The sequence below is a fragment of the Dermacentor variabilis genome, chromosome 4 (assembly GCF_050947875.1).
Source record: "Dermacentor variabilis isolate Ectoservices chromosome 4, ASM5094787v1, whole genome shotgun sequence".
NCBI classification, from domain to species: Eukaryota; Metazoa; Arthropoda; class Arachnida; order Ixodida; family Ixodidae; genus Dermacentor; species Dermacentor variabilis.
Window position 1 is genome coordinate 53,340,892 of NC_134571.1, and position 26,973 is coordinate 53,367,864.

General features: G+C 48.1%; 1 protein-coding gene and 1 long non-coding RNA gene across 5 annotated transcripts in view; one reads left to right on the forward strand and one right to left on the reverse strand.

Moving 5' to 3' along the window:
* The window catches only part of LOC142579166 (uncharacterized), a 131,250-nt gene that overhangs the window by 82,933 nt on the left and 21,344 nt on the right, over window positions 1-26,973 (reverse strand). The window lies entirely within an intron of this gene.
* The window catches only part of Uch (Ubiquitin carboxyl-terminal hydrolase), a 107,358-nt gene continuing 91,196 nt past the window's right edge, over window positions 10,812-26,973 (forward strand). For 2 of the 4 annotated variants that reach the window (XM_075689111.1, XM_075689110.1), the window contains exons 1-7: window positions 10,812-10,997; window positions 11,058-11,093; window positions 11,303-11,431; window positions 12,729-12,888; window positions 17,193-17,275; window positions 19,505-19,552; window positions 20,277-20,352. In XM_075689111.1, coding sequence (XP_075545226.1) covers window positions 10,953-10,997; window positions 11,058-11,093; window positions 11,303-11,431; window positions 12,729-12,888; window positions 17,193-17,275; window positions 19,505-19,552; window positions 20,277-20,352 — 577 coding nt within the window. In that variant the 5' untranslated portion in view covers window positions 10,812-10,952. The remainder of the gene's footprint in view (window positions 10,998-11,057; window positions 11,094-11,302; window positions 11,432-12,728; window positions 12,889-17,192; window positions 17,276-19,504; window positions 19,553-20,276; window positions 20,353-26,973) is intronic. The other 2 variants (XM_075689112.1, XM_075689113.1) reach the window with 2 other exon arrangements.

A 26,973-nucleotide genomic window follows, 5' to 3' on the forward strand; every position in this document is an offset into this window, starting at 1 on the left:
TCCTTGTTCCACGTGGCGTTGGCATTCCCAAAGCACATGGGCCATATCGACCCGTTCGTGCTCGCACCACGGGCAGCCCAGGCGGTGCAGGGGGTAGGGGTTGGTGAAAGTGCCCGTCTGCAACCGTCTCAGGTCGACCGCCTGGGACCTGTCTAGGCGCCCGTGGGGTTGTGGATATTTTCTTCGTTCTTTCCTATAGTGACCAAGCACCTCTCTGTACGTTGCCGGAAACTCCTTGACATCGCAGTTGGCGACCGCGTGATCCCCAGCTCCGTCCGCCGCGATTTGTGTTGTATTGGTAACGACAGCGTCCGCGCCAGACGGGGTGGCAGCCGCTGTCGCCGTCACTCCTCCACTGGTGTCAGCTCCTGCCATGCACAGCTCCTGCCATTCTTCCTCGCACAGGCGGGCGCAATGCGTCTCGATCTCCCGGTTGATTTCGGCGATCTTCTTGCGTATCTTCCTATTGAGTTTTTGCCTACTCGCTCTCCGTTGCATGGATTTCTTGGCCGCAACAAGATGTGCCAGCCGGCTGTCCACTCTGGACGGTTGGGGAGCGCCGTCGTCTACGGCTCCGCGGGATCTGTCTGCCTCTTCTTTGGGTGGTTCTTGTCGCCAGTCCGTCCATTCAATCTCATCGGTGGCTTTCTCTACGTCCGCGAGTAGTACTCTGCCCCATTCGCTGATGTCTTCGATCGGGCCCTCCTTCTTGTCTTGCTCTCTATTTTTCCGGAATCTGTCCCAGTCTACGATTCTCGCCTTTCGGCAGACGCCCTCCTCGCTTTCATCCTCTCCCACGGTCACGCACAGGATCCTGTGGTCACTCCCCAGGTCCTCGAAGGAGTTCGACCAAGTAACCACGCCCGCGCCTGACCAGACGGAGAGGTCGGGCATAGTTTGATCTCCGGTCTTGGGCATACGTCGGGTCGGTGGCCGAGCCTGCCGCACTCTTTGCAAAAGTCAATCTGTTTCCGATACAATGATACTCTTATCATGATGCTATTGAAGTAAACCCATGTGGGGACTCTGTTTCCCTCATACAGCAATATCACGGTGGTCGTACTGCCGAACCGCTTGGCGTATGTTAAAGAGGGGTTTCTCGAGTTCACCAGAGCATGCATGAGCTGGTCTTGCGTATACTTCAGGGGAATGTTGCGGATAATCCCTTTTGCCATTTGCTCGGGCGCCGAAACGTACGCTGTTTGGATCGCACCGCTGGTACGATCTGTTGGGAACTCGGCGCTGACGCCCGTGGTTGTACCTGGGTCGCAAGCCCCAAGGGTAGCGTTGGCCTGGCGGCCTGGGGTACAACTGGAAGCATCCGAAGGTCCCGGCAAAGCATGAGTCGACTGGTAACAACAAAACAACTTGTTTATTTTAACATTGCAAAGAGTTGGCGGTCAGGTTGACCGAAGTAGAGAGACGGGAGAGCACTTTACTCAACAGAAGAAATCGGAGCCCTCCTTTTGGCGTCCGGGGGCAGCTGTTTTTATACTCTCGCAGTTGAGGGCAAGAAGGAACCCCTCAATAGACGAGCACGTGAATGTACAATGGGCTAATGGTGACGCACACTGTCGTAGCGCTGCCGGTCGGGCACAATGACTGGAATGAGAGGGTGATCCCTGCTTTCGCATCGCCTGGTTCGGGCACAATGACTGGAATGAGAGGGTGATCCCTGCTTTCGCATCGCCTGGTTCGGGCACAATGGCACATACACTCACACACGCACATGAAGACACGTGGCATCGGAACATGCCTGGAAACGCCTGGAAACACCTGGCGGGGAGCGTTGCGGCGACGACGAACGGGCCAAAATGTCTGCCGCCCCGCCGCAGTCGCGCCGGCAAAACCGCGTGTCGCAGGCGAAACGCAACAGACCGCCCCGCCGGGGGAAGGAGATCCCGATGGACAGGGGACTGCATCCGCTGTCCGGAGGGATGTCGCTCGATGATGCTCATAACCGAAGTCGGGCGTCCCTCGACGTTTCTTGAGCGCAGCGCACAGAGAAGGCCTCGTTCTCTCGTTCAGGTTCGCACGGGACACTGCAAAGTGACTTCGGGAGAGTTCACATTTTTGTTCTCGTTCCCGGCAAGCGTTAGAACTACGCTGAAACTCAACCGCTCAGTCAGGCAAGCACGGCACAACCCTCACTAAGCCCTGCCAGGCTCTTTCCCCTTTTTATACCACTGCCTAGTTCCTTACAGTAGTCTAGCATCACTCAGAACGCGTCCACAAATTGGAAAATTGCACTAGAAAGCATATCATCACTTTGAAACACTAAACAAAAGCAATATGTTAAAAAAAAATCCTGCCTCAGGAAGAAAAACATCAGTAACCAACAATTTTGAGGCTGATTCCTACGTTAGGGGCTTCGACTTAAGCCATCGGCGTTACCGTTGAGACTCCCCTTTTTGTAACGCACCTCAAAGGAATATTGTTGTAAAGCGAGGCTCCAGCGCAGGAGGCGGCCATTTTTGGGAGAGATGGTCTGCAGCCATTGGAGAGGGCAGTGATCCGTCTCAATGATAAACCTCGAGCCGGCTAGATAGCATGACAATTTCTGAACGGCCCACACGAGACACGCACACTCTTTCTCGGTGGCGCTATACGCCTGCTCACGACTGGTCAGCTTACGACTAGCATACAGGACGGGGTGTTCTACTTCTCCATTTTCCCGTTGGCACAGTACAACGCCCATGCCTCGCTCACTAGCATCGCACTGAACAACGAACCCTTTTGTATAGTCTGGCGATCGTAGCACAGGCTGGTTTGTTAGGGCACTCTTTAGGGCGCTAAAAGCTCTTTCCTTTGTCTCGTCCCAGACGACTGTTTGAGGCTCTGTCTTTCTTAGAGCATCCGTCAGGGGAGCCGCGATATCAGAGTACCTAGGGATGTACCTCTGATAGTAGCCGGCGACACCCAAGAACGACCGAATATCGGTCTTGGTGCGCGGTTGCGGAAAGTCTCGCACAGCGGCCACTTTTATTTCAGAGGGGCGGCGACGACCCTGACCAATCACGTGACCGAGGTAGACAACCTCGGCCTGTGCTAACTGGCACTTAGGAGCCTTGACTGTCAAGCCCGCTTCGCGCAGGCGGGTTAGCACTGCCCGCAAGTGTGCCATTTGCTCAGACCAGGATGCGGAGAATATCGCTACGTCGTCTAGATACGGTAAAGCGAATTCTTGCTGTCCCCGCAACACTTTATCCATGAGGCTTGAAAAACAGTATGGCGCGTTCTTCAAACCAAAACTCAACACTTTAGGACGGAATGTTCCCATTGGTGAAATGAACGCCGCATACCTACTAGCCTCTTCTGTAAGTGGAACCTGCCAATAACCCCTGACAAGATCTAGGGTGGAAATAAACTGAGCGCTACTAACTTTCCCAAGGCGCTCCTCGATGTTAGGGATCGGATAAATTTGATCCTTAGTGATGGAATTAAGCCTGCGGTAGTCGACGCAAGGACGAGGTTCCTTGCCCGGTACCTCAACTAAAATCAAAGGGGAGGTATAATCACTCTCACCTGCCTCAATAACACCGAGCTGTAGCATTTTCTTTACCTCAGCCTCCATAATATCGCTCTGGCGGGGTGACACCCGATACGCCTTGGATCGTACTGGCTCTGGGGAGGTAAGTTCTATATCATGAGTAAGTACAGAAGTCCTACCAGGCCTCTCAGAGAACAGACCTTGAAACTCTTGTAATAGCTGGTGTAGTTCGGTTTTCTGCTCGGGCGACAGCGGTGCTTTACTGATAAGGTCACTAATGACTTGACCGGTGTCTTCCCTGTTCGTCACTGAGCCTAGTCCCGGAAGCTCGACCGGAAGCTCTTCAGGAACGTTTACCATCATGCACACCACTGCTTCCCTTTGTCTATAAGGTTTGAGCAGATTACAGTGGTAAACTTGCTGTGCTTTCCGCTTTCCTGGCAGACTTACCACGTAGTTAACGTCCGACAGTTTCTGAACAATTCGTGCTGGGCCCTCCCACTGCACGTCTAGTTTGTTGTTTAGCGATGTGCGCAATATCATGACCTCATCGCCCACCTTCGAACCTCCCGAACCTTCGATCTGGTTAAGGCCTGAACACTAGCTTCACCAAACAAAAGCCCCTTCTCGCGCAGGAGGTGATCGGACCTGTTTGAAAATAGGTACGGGTACTGGGGTGGCAGCATAGATGACACTGCCGCCTCCGTCTCAAGCGCTCCGAAAGGTCCTTCAATAAGCACCTTTGCTACTGGCAGACACACGCTATGAGCTTCCACGGCTTGCTTGATCCACGCGCACTCGCCCGTGAACATATGGGGTTCTACGTAAGACGGGTGAACTACATCCATCGTAGCTGCGGAATCGCGAAGCACTCGGCACTCTTTCCCGTTCACGAGGAGGTCTCGCATGTAAGGCTCGAGAAGCTTCATGTTCTCGTCAGTGCTGCCTATTGAAAAAAACACAACTTTTGGTGTTGTTTCCGGACACTGCGCCGAAAAGTGACCCGGCTTCTGGCACGTATAACACAAGCGCGCTCGCCTCATCTCGAACCGCTTTCTGCGTTTGGCTGCCGCCGTCTCTTTACGTTTGGTCGGACTGCTTTCGCTCGCATCCGCACTACGCGTGTCCCCCTTTAATCTCATGGGTGTGAACTTTGGCCTCTCAAACTTCGAGCCAAATTCACCCTTTTGACCGTCCTTAGCTCCGCGAGCCCGACGCGTAACAAACTCCTCGGCTAGCTCAGCGGCTTTAGCCACCGTACACAAACGTCTGGCCTATCCAAGACCCAGTATCGCACGTTCTCCGGTAACCGACTATAAAACTGTTCTAGCCCGAAGCACTGCAGAACTTTATCGTGGTCACCAAACGCTTTCTCTTCTTTGAGCCACTCCTGCATGTTCGACATAAGCCTATACGCAAACTCTGTATATGACTCACTTTTGCCTTTCTCATTTTCCCGGAACTTCCGACGGAACGCCTCCGCAGACAGCCGGTACTTTTTTAGAAGACTCGATTTCACTGTGTCGAAATCCTCTGCCTCCTCTCTATCCAAGCGAGCGACTACGTCGGCCGCCTCGCCGGGTAACAAAGTGAGCAAGCGCTGTGGCCACGTTTCCCGAGAGAACCCCTGCTTCTCGCACGTTCGCTCAAAGTTAACCAGGAACAAACCAATGTCCTCTCCAAGCTTAAACGGCCGCATCAGGTCAGTCATTTTGAACAATACGCGTTCTCCTGCACCGTGTGCCTGACTTCCATTACGAGCGCGTTCCATCTCTATCTCGAGACGCTTCATTTCCAACGCGTGTTGACGGTCGCGCTCTTCTTTTTTCTCTTGTTGCTCTCGCTCTTTCTGTTCTTTGCGTTCACGCTCTTCTTTTTCTTTCTGTTCTTTAAGTTCGCGCTCTTCTTTTTCTTTTTGCTCTTTAAGTTCGCGCTCCTGTCTTTTTGCAGTCTCCCTCTCTTCAATGGTCTCAAGGCATTCCGACAGCTCGTCATCCTCAGCCTCTAACTCAAGAATAGCCTTTAGCAGTTCTGGTTTTCTGAGTTTGTCTGAGACATCCAGACCCAACTCTCTTGCAAGCTCCAACAATTTCGGTTTGCGCAACGACTTCAAATCCATGGCTGCTCTGAATGCTGCTTTCTCTACTGCTTACTATTGTCTTGCCGCAAACTAACCCGGCAGCAACGACAACCACAATTACCAGCTCTGTTTCTGACACTAACAAAAGCCTGGCAAAGCTCAGAAGAAGAAAGTCCCGCACTCACCAAACCTCGCAGCCAAGAGTTCCGCGCAGTCGTTCCGCTGCAGGCAACCAGTCATCACACAGGGCTCGTTGCACTGCTCCCGGATCGTCGATGAGCTGCTCAGCATACAGTCAACTGCATCTCTTCGCTGCTGGCCTCCGTTGTCGCGATCTCACAGGCTTTGAGATGAGCCAAGAAACACCCGCGACGGACGTGCAGCTTTGCGCTACCTCAAATACAGTGAAAGCTTCATTGCAGACACAGACCAGAAAGCAAGAATCCCACCTGCAGTCCGAGACTGCATCAGCGTTGCAAGTATACGGCGCAATATGCAGCCAACTTATCATAAGGAGCGTCGGCAAAGCAGAATCCGCGCACTCAGCAAGAAATACGGGAGCAACCCTGATACGAGGTACACCGATGCTGCCCGGTATATTAAACGAAACGCCTTTGCCCTAAGCGTTACGGATCACCAAGGCAAAGAACTTGCAGCTGTCACCATCCGAGCAAGAGCCCCTGAGACTGCAGAAGAAACGGCAATTGCGGCATATGCAATAATTTCACATACCTGGGACAAAACTTGTTCCGCCGAGAAGCTAGGAACGCGGTTTCGTCATGACGACAGCCCCTTACTCTATCAAACCGTAGATGACCCATTAGTCCATGTTGGCGAAAAAGCATAGAGAGGCCATGAGCTGTCCTTATGATATCAAACCGTCGCTATCGTGACGACCTTCAGCAATTCAGCTTCTAATTCTGCAACCTGGGTCACCTACACTTTCAACCGGCATTAGTGGAGAATTGCTGCGCACATATCTGGACTCATCACATTCATATGACTGTATAACCTTACACTATCACCCTTCGGGGTGGCTGAATAGCTAAGGCGGTAGTATACTCAGCTCGAAATTGCGGGCTAATTCCCGGCTCCGGAGATTGCAGTTTGAATGGAGGCAAACTGCGAAGACACCCGTGTGCATCGTAGCACACGTTAAACATTCTCAGTTTGGCAAAATTCTCCGTACACCTCCACTCCCAGGTAGCACACAAAGTCTTGAAAACGTCGTATTAAAACGTCGTGTCAAATATATGAAACGGCCAAATTCGATTTCATTTGACGCCTCAAATGGTAGTAATGTATTGAGTCCCTTGTAGCTTTGTGCTTGTTATCAATTTTACTATTTGGCGAATCGATACAGCATGTACGCTGCATATCTCGCTTGTGCATACTGCATACGTGAGTCGAGTATGCCCTTGGTATAAAATAACTTGTATGCTTTAGGTAGTACGATTGTTTGCAGTTTGGGACATGTGTCGGAATGTCCTGAATGAACCGAAAAAAACACCCGCACCCTCCCTGGTCTATTCCAGCACATAGGCATAAGGCCATGGGTCAGGTGATGCTGACTAGGTCATTTGGGGTATATATGTGTTGTTGGACAAAAGTGACGAGGGAGGGAGCTTTGAGCTTTTCTCTCTCTGATGGGTTGGTTGGTTGGTTGGTATGCCGCGCTAACACAAGCGCTAAATACATCGCGGATGTGCAGTGCACAAAAGTAACTTCGCTATGCGTTGAAGACATCACGGAGTCTGAAACAGCCCATCCGTATAAGCAGCATCAGTAAGTAAGATAATTTTATCTTGTTGGAAGATAAGGTCACCGTCCTCTGTGGCACACGGTCGCGCCAGGACTTATTTAGCTGCCGTCCTTGGAACAAACAAGCTCTGTCCTCGCGAGCACAAACACAACGTTTCAGTACCAGACAGGATGGCGTCACGCAATCCCCCTCTTGGGTATGTGCCAGGCATATAGTTTCATACTACTATAGTATTTTTATAGTATTTATTTAGAGGAGGAGGAAATAACTTTAATGTGTCCTAATGTGTCCTAATGCTCTTGCCGCCGATCGCGAATCTGTGTAGACGTAAGGACGTTCGGGGTCTCTCATTGCCATGGCTATTGCTACCTGTTCGGCCACTTCAGACGTTACCCCCTTGACCGATGCTGCGTTAATTATCGTGCCATCCCAGCGTACCGAGACGGCCGCGTACCGGTCGCTGCGCCCATACTGGGCCGCGTCTACAAATGCCGCCAGGCCCGGGCAGTTGGCGGTCTATTTCAGCAGTGCTCGGGCCCTCGCCTTTCGGCGCCCCTCGTTGAATTGCGGGTGGACGTTTCTCGGAAGCGGTTTTACCTTGAAAGTGCCCCTCACCGCCGCGCTGAGCGCAATCTTGTGTGCGTTGCACTCTGCCTCGGCATTTATCCCTGCTTCTTCTAGGATGCGCCTGCCGGCCCTGGTGGTCGACAGCCGCACAACCTGTGCCTTGGTCTGCGCTTCGATGATTTCTGATAGTGAATTGTGGACCCCTAACCGATCGAGCTGCTCCGTGCTTGTAGTGATCGGAAGACCTAGCACCCTTTTGACGCTCTTGCGCATCAGTGTCTCTATTTTGGCCGCGTCTCTCTTGGTCCATTTTAGCGCCGAGGCTACGTAATTTACGTGACTCATGAGGAATGGTAAAGTCTGATGAGATTGCTCTCGCTGAGCCCTCCTCTGCGGTTCGTCACCCTGAGGATCAGCCGGAGCATGTTCTCCGTTTTGGACGTGAGTTTCATGACAGTTTTTGTGTTACCACCTTTCGCCTCAATTAGCAGCCCCAGGATTCTTATAGTGTCCACTCTGGGAATCGGCTGGCCGGCATTCGTATGTAATTTGATCGGTATTTGGTCGATCGGCGTCAAATTCCTCATGCCTTGTTTGGAGGGCCTGTACAGCAACAGTTCCGATTTGCTGGGTGACAGACGGAATCCCGTTTCCTTCAGGTACTCTTCCGTTGTGTCCAGCGCCTCTTGAAGAGCCTGCTCGACTTCTGCATCGGACCCTCCCGGGCACCACACCGTAATGTCGTCTGCGTACAGGGAGTGATTGACGTTGGTCACTCTCGTCAGCCGGTCAGAGAGCCCTTTCATTGCCAGATTGAATAATAGTGGGGAGAGCGCCGCCCCTTGTGGGGTGCCCCTCGCGCCCAGCGTGTACGAATCGGAAGTGGTCTGTCCTATTTTGATCGTGGCTTTCCTGTCTCTGAGGAAGGAGCCTATGTAAGAGTGGATTTTCCGGCCGAGCCCCATCATAGAGATCGTTTCCATTAGAAATCTGTGTTTGACCGTGTCGAACGCTTTCGTTAGGTCGAGGGCCAGTATGCCCCTGGTGTCTCTGGTCATGCCGTCAATTATATGCTTCTTGAGTAGTAACATTACGTCCTGTGTGGAGAGGCCCGGTCTGAAGCCCACCATGTTATGTGGGAAGAGGCCCTCTCTCTCTATGTACCGGGATACCCGGTTGTGTATGGCATGTTCGGCCGTCTTGCCTACGCACGAGGTGAGCGATATTGGCCGCATGTTCTCCGCCGCAAGTGGTTTACCGGGTTTCGGTATAAGTATGACCGATGCCTCTTTCCAGACCTCTGGTACTTGTCCCGTTTCCCACACTCTGTTTATTTCTTCGGTGAGCTTCTCGACCGACTTTCCGTCTAGGTTCCTCAACAGTTTGTTCGAGACCCCGTCCGGGCCCGTAGCGGAGCGTCCGTTGAGGCCTTGTAAGGCATCCCAAATTTCCGATTCCGTGAAGGGCGCGTCAAGTTCTTCGACCTCTGCCCCGGCGTATTGTGGATAGTCGCCGTCGCCTGACGGGCCCAGTGGGAGATACGTCTCCGCCAGCTCCTTTAGGAACTCGCTTTCCGTTTTGCCCTGCTCCTTTTGCTTTTGTAAAATCCTATCGATTGCCAATCTCTGATTGCCTTTGGATTGCCTTTCGTCTAACAGTTGCTTTAGGAGGTTCCATTTGCGCCCCGTTCTCATTTGTCCGTCTACCGACGCGCACACCTCGTTCCACTGTTGCTTGGAAAGCTCGATCGAGTGCGCTTCGATTTCCCGGTTTAGTGCCGCTACTTTCTTTCGTAGTCTGCGATTCAGTCTTTGCGTTTTCCACCTGGCCGTGATGTAATTCTTTGCCTCTAATAGGTGTGCCAATCTCGCGTCCATCCTTTCCACGTTCAGTTCAGTTTGGACAACCCTCGTCGCGGTGTTAACATCCTCTTTGAGCCTTCTAAAAAGACTGTCTAGATCAGCGTATTCGTTTGTGTCTTCCTTCCTTATTTTGCGGAAGGCATCCCAGTCGGTGACCTTAAATTCTCTCGGTGGTGCCGCCCTGATGGGGATCGTGACCGCCAGTATGTAGTGGTCGCTGCAGAGGCTCTCGTGCAGGTTGCGCCACTCTGCCCCTCGCACGTTCTTGACGAAGGTCAGGTCGGGCGTCGTGTCCCGCGCCACCGACGTGCCTAGTCGAGTCGGATAGCGGGGGTCCGTCACCAGCTCTAGCGAGCGCGTAGTGACTGCCACCAATAGCCGCTCTCCCTTAGGCACTGGCCTTGCGTAACCCCAAGCTCCGTGGGGCGCGTTAAAATCTCCTGCCACTATTAGTGGGGCCCCCCTGGCCATTGAGGCCGCCTTCGTTATTATCGATGTGAACGACTGTCTGTGGTCAGAGGGCGGGCTGTACACGTTCACTACGAATACGCTGTTTTTCAGCCAACTGTTCGGCATGAGTTCGACCACGGTTACCTCCGCTTTCGCGTTGCCTAATTTCAAATCTCGTTCCTGGAAAGAGCATTTGTTCGCGACGAGGGTCGCCACTCCGCGCTTACCCTGTTGGAATTTCGACGAGGCGACCCGGTAGCCGGGCAGGGACGCCTCGCTACCCAAAGTTTCTTGTAAGATTATGACGTGCGGTTTCTCCGCCTGTGAGGCAACGAACTGTAGCAGCGGAGCCTTGCGCTTTTTGAAGCTAGCGCAATTCCACTGCCACACTACCAGCTCTCTAGTTGAGTTGGTCGCCATGATTGATGCCTTGGATTTGTTTAGCACCCACAGGCGCCACGTGTCCTTCGATATTTAGATATTCGATATTTATTTAGAAACTGTATGTTTTCGCCTTCTTGATGAACATCGAAAATGAAACTGAAAGAAAAAGTGCAGCTGGAGAACTGATGTAGTAAGCCAATATAAGGCCACGAGCCAAAGCCACCAGTAGCCAGTAGCCACCGGTAACCGGCGTCTGTCATTTAGGAGAATCGAATTGCTGCGGTGGGCTTTACCGTCTGACGTTTATCCCATCCTTTGCGCTCACTTACAAATCTACTGCCTTACCAGCACTACGCCATGGCTAGTGAAACTAAATGGGTTCCTTTGGAGAGTAATCCCGAGGTAACAATGGAATGCTTTTTTACTAGCGTATACGCTGCCTTGCTACAATGCGTATCTCAGAGCGTTCCGCGTTTTTCATTTCAGCTGATTACAAAGGTACGAAGACGGGAGTGCCCGGTGCTGGGTGCAGGATGAGTAATGGGAACACTCGGAGCTTTGATACACTTTGGCAAAGTTGTTTACCCCCTTAGCCTGCTGAGGCCTTGTTAGCTTGAATCGATTTGCTGGTTCTTGAGTGGTTACCTCGCTGCGTCTCTCATCGATTTGCAGTGACGCGTGGGTCTTTGCTTTTGCTTCTCTCGCAGTTTGCTCACAAGTTAGGACTGCCGGCGAACTGGTCGTTCGTCGATATGATGGGATTTGACAATGAGCTTCTGGCCATGGTGCCGCAACCAGTGGCCGCCTTGTTGTTTCTCTTTCCGATCACTGACAAGGTGAGTATCACCATAGTTACTGCGTTAGTGAAGTATTGATCGTAAGTGTACATGTGCTTATTCTGTGGTATTCTGAAATAAATATGTGGTATTCTGAAATAAATAAATAAACAAATATGCATCTTTACAACAGAGAGATGATGATGACATAGAGGTAATGAATGAAACCGTAACGAGGCTGGCTTCAGAGGCAGCAAGTGAAGTGGGAGGCTAGGCACCAAGGCAACCAATAGGCAAGCTCAAGTAACAAAGGACCTAGTAAGGAAATGACAAAGAATGAAAGTGTCCAACTCAAGAGATAGGTAGAATTCGTGGAACTGTCAAAACTGATCAACAAGGCAAAAATAAGTGATATTCGCAATTATAATGTGACAAAGACTGAAGAAGCCATAAGAAATGGATGCAGCCTGAAATCAGTGAGAAGGAAACTGGGCATAGGACAAACCAAGGTGTATGCACTGAAGGATTCACAGAAGACTAAAAATGGGTTAGATTGCATGCGGCAGACATTGTGAGCTCCTGACTGGAAGCTTACAATTATCATTGAAAAGGAAGGTGTACAATAAGGGCATTTTACCAGTGCTGAAATATCGGGCAGAGACTTGGAGACTGACAAAGAAGCTTGAGGACAAGTTAAGGATCGCGCAAAGAGTGATGGAACGAAGAATGCTAGGCATAACTTTAAGAGACAGAAAGAGAGCAGTTTGGATCAGAGAGCAAACGGGCATAGACAATATTCTAATTGACATTAAGAGAAAAAAATGGCACTGGGCAGGTCATGTAATGCGCAGATTAGATAATCGTCGGGTCATTAGGGTGACAGAGTGTACCGAGAGAAGGGAAGCGCAGCAGAGGGCGGCAGAAGACTTAGGAAATTTGCGGGTGGTAGTTGGAATCGGTTGTTGTAGGACAGGGGTAATTGGAGATCGCAGGGAGAAGCCTTCGTCCTGCAGTGGACATAAATTAGGCTGATGATGATGATGATGATGATGAGTCGCATGTTATCTGCCACATTGATTAGCTTGTGCATCTGGTAACAGCAGTACTTGGGAGTTTATCAGTGAGTCTGTCACGTTCCTGAGTCATAAAAAGATCTGCTGGATGTTGTGACATTGTGCAATGATGTGCTAGACTAATGGGTGAAGGAATATGTTGTGGGATTGTGGTCTTATACCACTGCCTCTTTGCTTTCTGTGTTGCCTGTCCTCTCCATTGACTTCAAAATTTTTTTGTGCAGGTTGTTTTGTGTGAAATGAAAAGTTGAATATATTTATTTTGAGCCTTTCCTTTTGTGCAGTACACCAACTTTGTTGAACAGAAGAGCCAGCAGATTTCCAGTGCTGGCCAAGTGGTCAGTGACAATGTTTACTTCATGAAGCAGACTATCAAAAACGCTTGCGGTGCCATGGCTTTGCTGCATGCACTGACCAACAGCTCAGATCAGGTTCAGATTGCGTGTGAGTACCACTGCATTCATTACTTTCCATTTTCAAACCTGTTATGACAGGTACATCCCCATTACATACCCACCAACTCAATTGAATTTTCTACAAAGTTTATGAATTTGGGCTCATTTTATGGTTTTATGAATGTTGTGTCAGGTTTTATGAAAAAGGATTTCTTTTCTTGAAAAGGTTTTGCTAGCTGGTTTCTGAACATTCTGTTAAAGGTCTTCTGCATTTGAAAGGATGCAAGAGTTGAACTTGTTCTGAGCAAGTTCATACAGGCAAGTTCCTGATATAGCTCAAATTGGCAAGAGTGAGGTCACTGAAAAACACACTGGAAATTCTAAAAAGTGTGTTGCTTGTCAGTCTTTGCTGCTTCAAGTTTGTTGCTGTTTGTGTGCTGTGTCTAAAGGTATGTGACCCTTAATAAAATTTGTACGTATCCCTAAAAAAAGTGTATGCTTGGGAAACTCTTAAAAAATGTGTGCTGTTCTCCCCATGTGGTGTTCATGGAACTTTGCCTCTTTTAAAGTTCTCAGGTTAGCAGTATTTAAATAAAGTGTCAACAGTATATATCATGGTGTATTGATTTATTGAACAATACTGGCCAATATCATGTGGGATATCACGGCAGGAAGAATGCATGCTCAAGTAAAGCATATAAAGTCAGACATAAAAAAACAAATCTTGGTTACAGGATGCAGTGCATCACGAGTAACATAACTGAATACCGGGCATCTCTGAAACCTGACCGCTTCAATACATCACTTCATTGCGCTTAATACGGCACAGTAACCATTATATTATATATTTATATATGACATTATATTTTAGGCTCTTCGTCTCTTGCATTAAATGAAAGTCATAGAGCTCTAAAACCTTGAAAATATAGTGACCTGTCTGATAGCGTAAATAATTTACTATACCGTAGAACCTCATTGATATGTTCCCGTCACACATGTTTTTTCGACACCAACGTTTGCAAGCGAGGACAAAAAAAATGACCCCATAGAGTTACGCTAATTTATTCCTGGTTCATATGTTTCATACAAGATTTTTTGGCGCCAACATTCAGTGCGCCGCCAAACTGTGACAGTGTGACACGTTTTCCGGCCACTAGATCCCACGTAAAGAAGAAAATGCGTGAGGCGTGCACGATCGAGAACAGTATATAGCCGCCCGCCATGGCAGCTTCACCGCGGCACTCGCCCGCCTGTGTTCGCATGAAAATGCCGGTGCGCACTCAGTTTCTAATTTCAGTACCAGCAAATCTTTTCTGGGGTCGTCGCATACATCTTTTATGGTCAGATATGAAACTGCAGTTATTTAGGCTCTTAACATGAAGGGTATAACAACATGTTACAGATTCAGATCTTGAATGCAACTACTGAGAACAAGAGAATTGCTTTTGTTCTAGGTGTACTTTGTTATGAAATATTAGACCAGAATTAATTCTGTAAGAAAGTATAAGGCATTTCACATAACCCAATCGAAGCTTAAACTTTTCATGGTGACTTTGTTACCATGAAACCATTACCTTTTGTTGGTGGGTACATGAATGCCGATTCAGGCTGGAATATTTTCTTCTTTGTTGTCAGAGAATAGACTTCCTTTCATGGGAAACACTTTTGAGCTATCCATGATTGTAGTATGCAGGATTGTAGTTGAGTAGCCTTCATACTCGCCCCTCTCCTCGATGATGGAGGGGATGCAAGTATCAAGGGGCGAGCCCTGATGGTGCTTTGGCTCATGTGTGTTGAAGTCCATGCCTTGTTAAGTCTCAATATGGTGATGAGCATTCCTTAGAGGTTTACCACGAGGCAGTGGTAATTACTTCGACCATATTGAGACTCTGTATTACTACTTTACATAACGTTTACTGCTAATGTGCCTTCTACACTCAAATCATGGTTTGAATGCAATTAATATTGCACGAAATTAAGTGACATCATTCTTTAAAATTTCGGTGAGCGGGCGTGCAATGTCAGCAAAATTTTGAACAAGGCGATGAAAATATGAGCGTAAGCCTATGAAGCACTGTCATGCTACTGGGAAGAAAATGTGCAACAGATCCAAAGTTGAGAATGGAAAGCCAAGTAGAATTATCGACAATGGTGACAACGGTACTTGGGAGTGCGATGCCATGCAGTAGAATAACGTCGACAAGCGGAGAGATGATGTAGTCGTCATCAGGAACATGTGGTAGAGCGGTAAAAGGCACAGTAGTAGCGGCTTGAGGCGGCAACTGGCCGAATTCGGTAGAACACAGGGACGTATGATGTGCATCAGAAACGAAGCAGCTGTCAGAAGGAAAGTCCAGCTGCACAACACCTGTAGCACAATCCATTAGGGCAGAATCGGCGGTCGAAAGAAAGTTCAGCCCCAAAATCAGGTCATGCGCGCAGCACCCTAGCACAATAAATAAGATTGTAGTTTGGTGGCCGGCAATCGTTACACGTGCTGTACACATGCCGACAACCGGTGGCTTACTGCCGTCCACAACACGTACTGTGCATGGTATGGCAGGTGTGAGGACATTTCTGAGTCTTTTGCAAAAAGTGGCACTCATTGAAGACATCTGCGCACCGGTGTTGACGAGGGTCTTGACTGGGACTCCATCCACCTCAACGTCGCCTATACTTCCAAGGGTAGACAATGTCATCAGAGGATTTGCAGGCTGGGTCGTTGATGCAGCATCACCTTCAGGAGCTGCACTGACTTGTTTTCCTGTGGCACGAATGCGGGGGAAGAAAAGCGGCGAGCATGTGGCAAATGAGACCGGCAACTTAGGGGCGATGGTGACCGGCTGGTTTGGAAAGTCATAGCTACGTTGTTGGTATTCGTAGAGGAAGGACGCACAGAGAAGCAGGGAGCATCTTGATCTGGACGGTCGGATGGGAAGCTCCACCTCAGGGACGATAACCAACAACTGCGGCAATGACGAGTGATATGTCCAACACGTGAGCAATTGAAACAAATTGGCCAACTGTCTGGTGGTCTTTCCGGCTGGGTTACGATGGCAAGTTGGAACTGCTGAAAACAGAGAAGTAGTGTTCGGGTAGTGCCGATCTGGCTGAGAGTGGCAGCATGAATGGGTCAGAGAGACGGGAGGCCTAAATTTGCTCTCTTGTCTGACAACGGCCCGTATAAGCGATACAAAACATGCGTTGTCTGGGCCATGCTGATGAGGAACGGCAGGAGACATGGCTTCGAGCTCGCAACGAATTAACTACGTCAAATTTTCTCGTCCTTACAGGGGAGGTCCACGTGGCTGTTCTTCATACAAAGACGTCGAATCTGTATTTGGTAGCGTGTTGAACTGCTGCATAATGCGGCGACTCTTTATCAGTTCGAAATTGGGGCACTCTTTGATGACCGCACCCAACGAGTCATAGTTCCTGCAGATAAGCAGGTTGAATGCGTCATCTGCTATGCCCTTCAGTATGTGGCCAATCTTGTCGCCCTCAATCATGCCTTTGTCAGCTTTACGGCAGAGCGCGAGGACATCTTGAACATACACCACGTAAGATTCTGTTGACGTTTGAGCACGGGTTGATAGCTCCTTCTTCGCTGCCAGCTGATGGCCAAAGGGCTTTCCAAAGATGTCTAGAAGCTTCTGCTTGCAGACGTCCCAACTCGCCATGTCGTGTTCGTGTGTCTTGTACCATGCTAATGCTGTGTCTCGAAGGTAGAATATCGCATGAGCTAGCATTAGCGTTGGGTCCCACCGATTATTTTCACTTACACGCTCATACCAGGAAATCCAGTCTTCAACGTCCATACCATCGATGCCATTGAAGGTTCCTGGGTCTCGTGGCTGGGACAACATGGTGGAGGTCAGAGTCTGCAGCACCGGAGGTGGGCGGTCGGTCATTGTGGGGCTTTGGCGATCATTGTGTCAGGGCTCAGGCGGCGGCCGCTGCAGAGCTCCATGTTGGTACCCCACACGTCCACCAAAATGTTCCGAGGCGGAGACAAGCACGAATGTTGTTTATGCAAGGCGAATGCTGAAAGCACCAGCTGACACTAGAACATGGCAGCCAAAGCGCTCCAGCAAAACACTTCTTCATTATCATCTCTTGTCTGCACGTCCTATTCTGCATCGCAACAATATTATGACTCATTTTGCTTCATAATACATTTCAGTTATGTTTATGCTCTTTCTGCACTAATCCACACATGATCGGCAGTATGTGTAAAACAATCAAATGAAAAATAATATAAATAATATAATGAATAATAATAAATGAACTAAAAATATTTTCTTATTTGTTGTGCATAATCTTCTTGTGCCTTTCTTATTTTTTGCTTTTTAGCTGACTCTGTGATCAAGAAATTCGTGAGTGCTACTTTGGCCATGAACCCTGATCAAAGGGGATCCCACTTGGAGCAATGTAAGGTAGGCAGTCATTTCATTGAATGGAGTATTTCCACGACAGGACAGGAGCCCTACAAAATGTCCTTGCATTGTGGCTTTTGATGAACAAGTCTTTTTGCTAGTTTGAGAACCAGCAGGTGTCCAAAGTATGTAGCAGCTGAGCAAGGCCAGCCTTGCAGTGCAATGTGCAGCTTGCTTTTTCGGTTTACGAAATTTGGGGCATTTCTTTCCGACATTTCCCTGAGATTTACGATAAGGGAAATTAGCATGCTGCTAATTGAAGCATGCTGCCTTTTCCTTCTGTTACAGAATTGGATGCACATTATATTTGGGTGCATGTTAGATTTGGGCATACATCGCTTTCTACCATGAACGCTTCAAAAATGAGTGCATGTTAGCTTAAGAGGTGCATTAGCAGTGTTGCCAATTTTTTAAAGATCATGTTGCTAGAGTGAGGCAAAGAAGATTAATTTCCACTAAATATTGTTGCTAAGTCACTAAAATTACCACTAAAGCTCTACTGTGAGCTTCAAATAGCATGACATCCTGAAACACTAAAATGTAAGGTACCGTGGCCTAATGCATCCAATGAAACGTTTCACATTTGTCTAGTGTCTGTGCAGTTGATGTATAAACTTAATTCACCAGCAGTATGTAGAGGTCTTTTACTTCACTAATATATTTACAAAACAACAGAACACGTGTAGCTTCATTTTCCAAGCTCCAAAAGCACTGGGTCTACAATATCCTTGTGAATTTTCTAGTTCCTGGATCTCGCAAAAGTAAACTTTGCTACACTCGCTTGGTTACATGTTGTTAACATGGTGATGGCAATTACGTGAACATTACACAAGTCAAAGGCACCCAGGCACCACTATGCTGCCACCCCTTATCTACCTGATAAGACTGCAGTACTGATTGGTCTGAAAGCCATGAGAAACAGAAGCGTTGCACTCAGATTTGTGAGCCAAGCCTCTCCAATATGTTACGCCTCTCTACAGTCAATCTATCCTATTACTCAACTGCTGAGTTCTGAATTGCACCGTAAAATTTATTGTGATATGTTTTTGTAAATTCACTGCTACACTTGTTAAAGTCCACCAGTTGAATGTATTTAGTGAAAATGCAAAACCTACCGTGTCAAGACCCATTCTGATCAGCTTTGTAAAGACAAAAAAAAAAGCCACTTTGTGAGCACAATGTGAACCTGTGAAGACTGCCGTGCTGCAAAGCACAAGCATGATTTGACATGATTTGGTATGTGAATACCACACGTGCTTCATTGTGGTCGCAGAGTCCAAGAGTCATACAGTTCATTTTGGCCACTTAGAGCTTTTAAATAGTAAAGTGCATTCAAGAACTCCATTGTCAAAGGCACTTTGGTAACTTCCAAGTCGTTTAAGTGTCACCTAGTATTCTGTCATTTTGCTAAAAAACTCATTGGTCATTAAAAAAAATGTGGTTCTTAACGGAGAAAAAAATTGCTAAATCTAGTGACAAAAAAGTCACTAAAATGGAAACATTTTGTGTTAGTATGAGGTAAACACTGCTAAATGAAGCAGTGATGTGCTTGCGCATTTTTACTGCATCTTTTGAATGAAACCCATTGGATAATTATATATTTTTTTTTAGGTACGATTGCCAGAAGTCGACTGTATTGTGCACCTTCATTTTGTGTGTATAGCAAATGGAAAATCTATGCAGAATTGATCACCGTGTGCTTATTAATAAACCTTACATTAATGATAGTAATTCCGTTCTGAAAGTGCTGTTGCATTGGAAACGCAGCTTACTGTTGTTGAAAATGACCTATTGCATGTTTATAGGCGGTTCAGTTGTCTTCATGGGGCTGGCCGCATTCACGTCGCGTACCTTTCTGTTTATTTATACCTTGTTCTGCTTTATTAAGGAACTGTACAAGTTGAATAATTCAGCCGTTTGTTTCCACATTAAAATGACCAAAGGTACCGATATATTGACTAAAAATTTTTACCAAAGCCATCCTGGCATCAATATTTTCTTTATTTCAGCAATTTAATTTCTACTGGAAGTACTCAAACTATGTGCTGAATGTGTCGGTACATTAACTGCTAGTATATATATTCGTGTTCTCGCTGCAACTCCAAGCTGTTGGTTATCTGCTTGCTTGGCTGTGCACTGATTATCTCGAAGACCTTTGTGAACTCTCTGATGTGTGGTGGACCACTTGTGCAACCGAAAGGTTCTTTAACTATGCATATTGTCTTTTAGGACATTGCTGAACTGCATGCTGAGTGTGCTACGGGAGGACAAACTCAGGTTAGTGAAGGCCACTTTCTTGTGTCTAGGGTCAATACAGTTTGGGGGAAGCATTAAAATGAAAGCGCACAAAGAAAGTGGTAGAATTTGTTTAATTTGTTGGTTCAAAGTGAAGTTGAAGCTAATAATGTTAATGTTGAAAAATTCTGAAGCGAATAGTTTGAATCGTTGTGGGTTTTGCATAATACCTTAATGCCACAGCCAGAAGTGGTCAAATCTATAATATAGGGTGAAGTGTAAAGTAAGTGTCCTTATTAGGCTCCAGTCTCACGCGATCCATGCTTGCCTGTTAACATTCGCATTACTCATGGGCATCTGCTAAAGGTGTGATAGTTGTAATCTTCAGCAGTTCTGTTTCAGTCTTTTGAATGAAATTGGGCAGAATTCATTACACTGCAAGAATTAGCCGCATGAATTTTTTCATGTCTAGAACCGGTTCTATGCTACTTAAATAACAGGCTTCAAATCTTGCACTAGCATCGACTGTCCGACACGTTTGGGTTAATCATGCTAAATTCCGTATTTGCCTGGTTAAATACTACCTCAAATTTTTAGAGTGTATGCCTCAGTGGTAAAAGTGATCTTGTCAAAATAGCTTACTATTGCATCTCCTCTAGCTTTCAGAAATTTCATATGCATTTTCTGGAATACTTTATACCATGCAGCCATACCATGCAGCTCATCCTCGTGTGAAGAAATTTCATTCTAAATAACTTATTTCCAGGCACCAAGTGCTGATGCAGATTTGGACCTGCATTTCATTTGCTTGGCAAATGTTGACGGCCATATTTATGACTTGGGTGAGCAGTCACATTGTTGTTATGTTCAGTGCTTCTATGCTGGCTGATTTGTGTGGTGTGGAAAAAGTGCAGTATTGACAGTCTTGTGGTGGCCAACAGTGCATTTCATGTTACACCAGGCATTGAGCCATCGCTAGTGCAATCCTGCCACTTACTATTAGTGATATCATGTCGGATATGCCAGTTCTCGTCAGATCACAGAAACTCATTATGAAGTGGGCAGGATGCAAAAACGCTCGTGCATTGTGCTTTATGTGTTTGAAGGGCCACTTGAGAGAAAAATCATTTGAGCTTTATTGGCAAATTACTGTTCTCTGATGCCAAGAAGCCATCATTGTGAGGAAAAAAAAAGCTTGCTAAGTCAGAAAAGACGCAAAAGAAAAACACTTTTGAAGTTGCTACAACAGCTCGCCCTGACGTCATGGATTTTTTATGGCATTTGTTTAAGCCTAGTTGATTTCTTATAAAAATGGGACTACATTGCATCTTAATATGGCCAAAGACTGAACTTGGCAAGCTTAAAAAACTTCTGCTGAGCCACGTCAACTCAACTACAAAAAAAAAGAGAAGCCTGACATTAATGGTATACCACTTGCGTATCAGCACTGGTGTTTTGTTGCGAAATGGAAAAAATGAGATTTTAACTCTTGTTTTCTCTCTTAAGGGGAGATGCTAGCCAAGGACGTTTTTAGAAAATATATGTAACCTAGAGCAATGAAACTCTGGCTGTTTACATACCTGTCATGTGCCGATTTTAAACATATAATCAGTTCTAAAGGGAGTTGTATAGTTTTCGTTCTGTATCGTGACAATGTGTAAAATGTAAGGCTTCTTGCCCACACTTATTCAATTACTAAACTTCCATAGTTACGGACCACTGATGGCTCACATTCCTTCACATGGCCATGTCTATGTGGAGGAATGTCATGTCCGATTACAGTATCTACCAGATTATAACGGCCGCCTTTTGTTTTCCAAGGAAATTGGGCCGAAAATTGCCTGCATGATGCAATCAAATACGATACCAAAACCGAATTTGCGTCCTTCGTACGCTTTACCATATAACATGGCTATATTGCAGCGAAGCTGGCTTTAGGAAATCGGCCGTCATTCTAAAATATTGGGGGCGCGTTAGATTTCTTCCTTAGAAGCTTGAGGTCATTTATATTGTTACGAAGAGTTGCGAAGAAATGGTTTTATTTACAGGCGAGGAATGATGATCGTAGCGTGATAGTAGTGCAGCTCGGCCTCTCAAATTCCTCGTTCTCTTCGTCTTCTCTTCTTTGCTCTTGTCCTTTCTTTCCTTTTCTCTTGTCCTCTTGGCCTTTCGTATCTGTTACATTTCCCCGCAAACAGACGAAGCCCGTGGGGCGAGTCAGGATGCAAAAGCAGGGTAGACAGGCTTCAGGTGAGCAATGTGAGTCAGCTGAGTTCTGCTTGATCGCCGACCATTGCACAGTAGGCGAGTTATGACGTGAGTGAGTTTGCTCAGGTGGTCCACAACTACAAATGGGCCTGAATATTGGGACAAGAACTTTTGGCACGATCCACGCTTGTGTTGCGGTGTCCAAAAAAGACCCAAGTCACCTTTTTCCAACGATACTTGTACGTGACGGTCGTCGTATCGCTCTTTCGAATGACTTTGCGAGGCCAGAGTACGAAGACGAGCTATTCGACGGGCTTCTTCGGCGAGACACAAAGTCTCCGATACAGAATCGTCACTGTGCAGAGCGAAGGGTAAGAAAGTGTCAAGAGGGCTTCGCAGTAACCTTGCATACAGGAGATAAAATGGGCTATATTTCGTGGTTTCGTGTTTCGCCGTGTTGTATGCGTAAGTGATGAAGGGCAGCACGTCGTCCCAGTTCTTATGATTGGAGGAGACGTACATGGCAAGCATGTTGGTCAGCGTTCTGTTTGTCCTTTCAATGAGGCCATTGGTCTGTGGATGATACGGCGTGGAATGACGGAACTGTGAAGTGCACAAACGAAGTAACTCTTCAATGGCATCAGTCGTCAACTGGCGACCACGGTCGCTGATGATGACACGTGGTGGGCCATGAAGAAGGACCACGGAACGCAACAGGAAGACTGCCACGCAAGCGGTGGTGGAAGACGGTATGGCTGCAGTTTCTGCATACCGTGTAAGATGGTCTACGCAGACAATTATCCAATGGTTCCTGTTGTTAGATAACGGGAATGGACCCAAAAGGTCAATGCCTACTTGCTCGAACGGCGTGCTGGGCGGTGTCAATGGCCGAAGGGGACCCGGAGTTGCGGTGGTCGGTCGCTTCTGACGTTGGCACGTTTCACAACTAGCGACATAGCGCTTGGTTGTTTCGTATATCTTGGGCCAGTAAAAGCGCTCCTGCGTGCGGTGTAGCGTTCGTACGAAGCCGAAATGGCCGGATGTCACATCGTCATGCATGGCATGTAGAACGTTGGAGCGAAGGCTCTCGGGGACAACAAGCAGAAAACGCGCTCCGTGTCCGGAATAATTAGTTTTGCAGAGTAATTTATCACGGACAGCAAAGCGACCGCTGCCTTGAGAAGTATGGGCGGCGACAAAAAGCGGATCGAGGGTAACATCACTCCGTTGTTCTCGCTGAAAGTGCCGCGTCAGGGAACGTAGAAGTAACAGCAGCGAGACAGTCGTCAAAATTCTCAGCATCGCAGTCGGTAGTCTCAAGAGGAATCCGAGAAAGGCAGTCTGCGTCAGTGTGACGACGGCTACTCTTGTATGACACTATAAAGTCGTATTCCTGGAGGCACAGCGCCCAACGTGCAAGGCGACCAGAGGGATCACGCAAACCGACTAGCCAGCATAAAGAATGATGGTCGGTGATAATCTTGAATGGTCTACCATAAAGATAACACCAAAACTTCTGTATGGCGAAAACAGCTGCCAGGCATTCCTGTTCCGCAACCGTATAATTGCGTTCAGATTTGCTCAGTCAACGGCTGGCATATGAGACCAACATGTTCTGCGCCACTGTGATGTTGTACAAGCGCCGCTCCTATCCCAATTCCACTAGCATCAGTGTGAACTTCAGTCGGGCAAAATGGATCGAAGTGACGCAAGAGGGGTGCTGACGTTAGTATAAACTTCAGTTGAGAGAATGATGCGTCACACTCTGGTGTCCAATTGAAGGATGCATTTTGTCGCAAAATACTTGTCAACGGGTAAACGATGTCGGCAAACCTGGGAACAAAACGACGAAAATACGAACATAGGCCAATGAATGAGCAAAGTTCTCATGCTGATTGTGGTGGCTTGAAGGAGCTCACCTCTTCAATCTTACGAGGATCGGGTCTGACACCATCCTCGTCGACTAAGTGTCCCAGGACCAGTGTTTGATGTTCGCTAAAGCGACATTTTTTTTAGTTTAGAACCAGTCCAGCTTTCTCTATGCAGTCGAGAACAAGGCTGAGGCGTTCATTATGTTCTTCAAACGTGCGGCCAAAGATTACATCATCATCGAGGTAACACATACATATCTCCCACTTTAGACCACGTAGTACTGTGTGCATAAATCTTTCGAAGGTGGCAGGAGCATTGCAAAGGCCAAAAGGCATAACATTAAATTCGAATAGGCCATCTGGAGTCACGAAAGCGGTCTTTTCCTTGTCGGCAGGGTCCATAGGTATTTGCCAATATCCTGATCGCAAATCAAGTGTTGAGAAGTAACAAGCAGCGTGTAAGCTGCAACGGGGGTTTTCGCCTAGCAGCACTAGTTCTAGGTTGCAGCGGTAGGCTTTAACAGGTCGGTGCTGAATCGAAACGGGGAAGCAAGCACTCCTCGTCGTCTTCTCCAGGGGTGACCGGGATAGAGCGTCTGCGTCTGAATGTTTTCGGCTAGAACGATAAACAATGCGGATGTCGTACTCTTGTAGGCGCAATGCCCAATGGGCGAGCCGACCAGTTGGATCTTTTAATGAAGATAACCAGCATAGGGCATGATGGTCGGTCACGATGTCAAATGGACGACCGTACACACAAGGATGAAATTTTCCGTTGTCCAAATGATGGCCAGACATTCCTTTTCAGTAACCGAGTACTAGTTCGCCTCGGCTTTGGTAAGGGTGCGGCTGGCATACGCGACAACATACTCTTCGAAGCCATCCTTGCGTTGTGCAAGAACAGCGCGGAGCCCGACACTGCTAGCGTCCGTATGGATCTCAGTTGGTGCAGAGGGATCGAAGTGTCGTAGTACTGGAGGAAAGGTGAGAACGCGTTGCAGTTCTTGGAATGCGTCGTCGCACGCCGGGGACCAGGCTGATAGGTCAGAACTGCCGGTGAGAAGCTGCGTCAAAGGCGCGATGATAGAGGCAAAGTTACGGATGAAGCGCCGGAAATATGAGCACAAGCCGATGAAACTGCGAAGCTCTTTCATGGTGGTTGGTTTAGGGAACTCAGTTACGGCGCTAAGTTTCGTGGGGTCCGGGAGGATACCGTCTTTGGCAACTACATGGCTGAGAATAGTAAGCGTGCGAGCGCCGAAGTGGCATTTCTTCAAATTTAGTTGCAGTCCTGCAGTGGAGAGGCACGCAAGGACTTGCTTGAGGCGGCTGAGGTGCGACGCAAAGTCGGTGGAAAAAACCACAATGTCATCCAAATAACAGAGGCACGTTTTCCACTTCAGCCCTCGAAGAATGCTATCCATCATGCGCTCGAAAGTGGCAGGTGCGTTGCAGAGGCCGAACGGCATGACGGTGAATCCATATAGCCCATCAGGAGTTACAAAGGCTGTCTTTTGGCGATCGGCCTCTGCCATTGGCACTTTCCAGTAACCGGAGCGTAGATCTAGCGAGGAAAAGAATTCGGCTCCCTGCAGACTGTCCAAGGCATCGTCGATGCGCGGCAGAGGATACACATCTTTGCGCGTTATTCGGTCAAGGCGGCGATAGTCGACGCAGAACCGAATGGAGACATCTTTTTTTTAACAAGGACAACCGGAGATGCCCAGGGACTGTTAGAGGGCTGGATGATGCCACGCTCCAGCATGTCGTCAACGTGCTGGTCGATGACACGGCGTTCAGTGGCCGACACACGATACGGACGCTGGCACAATGGTGTTTGTTGGCCGGTGTGGATACGGTGAACGACTGCGGAGTTCCAGGATGTTAAAGAGAAACCCAGCACCTCCACCAAATGCAACGGGGGTGTTCGCCTAGCAGCATTAGTTCTAGGTTGCAGCGGTAGGCTTTAACAGGTCGGTGCTGAATCGAAACGGGGGAGCAAGCACTCCTCGTCGTCTTCTCCTTCACTAGCACCATGCCCACTGCCCAGTGCCTTTAGTACAAAGCAATCAATGATAGACATCCTTCTTTGTCACTGCGTTTAGATGTCTGTAATCCACGCAGAATCTCCAGGAGCCATCTTTTTTTCGGACCAGGATTACTGGGGCTTCCCATGGACTAGACGACTCTTGAACGACACCTTTGTCCATCATCTCCTTGACTTGCTCTGCAATAACCTTTCGCTCGGAGGATGACACTCGGTGGGGCTTCTGGCGGATGGGGTGTGCTGAGCCGGTATCTATTCTGTGTCGAGCGCGGGACGACGGTACATGAAGGGGTGCATCTCCATGCGTGAAGTCGAATGCAGCCTCATGCCTGGCAAGGACATGTACCAGTGCTTGCCGTTCCAACGTACCGAGAGCCTTGCTGTTCATGCCAAGCATTAGCTCTTCAAAATGGCCATTATCGCAACGAGAGCAAGCTGTAGAGATGTCTGTAGTTAGGGCCGCCATTGAGTTACATGCGGTTTCATCGAAGAGAGCGATTTTCATACCGCGAGGAAGGACAACCGGTGTGGCGGAACAATTCAGCGCCCACAATGTGGCGACTCCTTTCGTCATGCACACGACAGAGCAGGGCACAAGTATATTTTTTTTAGCACAGTTTATGCGGAGAGGCCTAGCTACAAGGTCAACACAGTCAGCGTCAACAGTAGTTGCAGAAACACAAACGGGCGTCAGGCACCACGATGGTGCGATCACTTCATGAAGAACACTGAGTGTGTCTGTGTCCCTGTCTTCGCCGCGCGAGCTTTGTTCGGAATCTGCTGATATAATTAACTTGTTCAATGATATTTCGCCACAACCACAGTCCACGGAAGCGCCACACTGTTCAAGAAAATCAATACCAAGAATAACATCGTGCGAACAACGAGCAAGAACAAGGAATTCCGACACAAAAACTTTCCCAGCCAACAAAACACTCAGAGCACAAACACCAAGGGGATGAAGCCACTCGCCGCCCACTCCACGAAAGGTAATACCGTCGTTCCAAGAAAACATAACTTTGTGGCCTAGACGGTTTTTGAAAGTGAGGCTCATCAAAGACACAGTAGTCCCAGTATCAACTAACGCCATGGTCGGTATTCCATCAATCGAGACATTCACTTTGTTTTTGAGCATCACAACAGGCGGAGGCATTTCTGGCCTCACCTCCATTGGCCGCGGATGCTAGTTTCCCGGCGGCGATGACGAAGAACGGCACCGAGGGGACGGAGAGCGACGGGGACGGTTATTTGGTGGCATCAAACTCCGCTCAGTTGGCGAATCGCTGCGTCTGGTCTCGTGTGAGAAGTGGTCCATTGGAAGGGAATCGGTCGTCCGC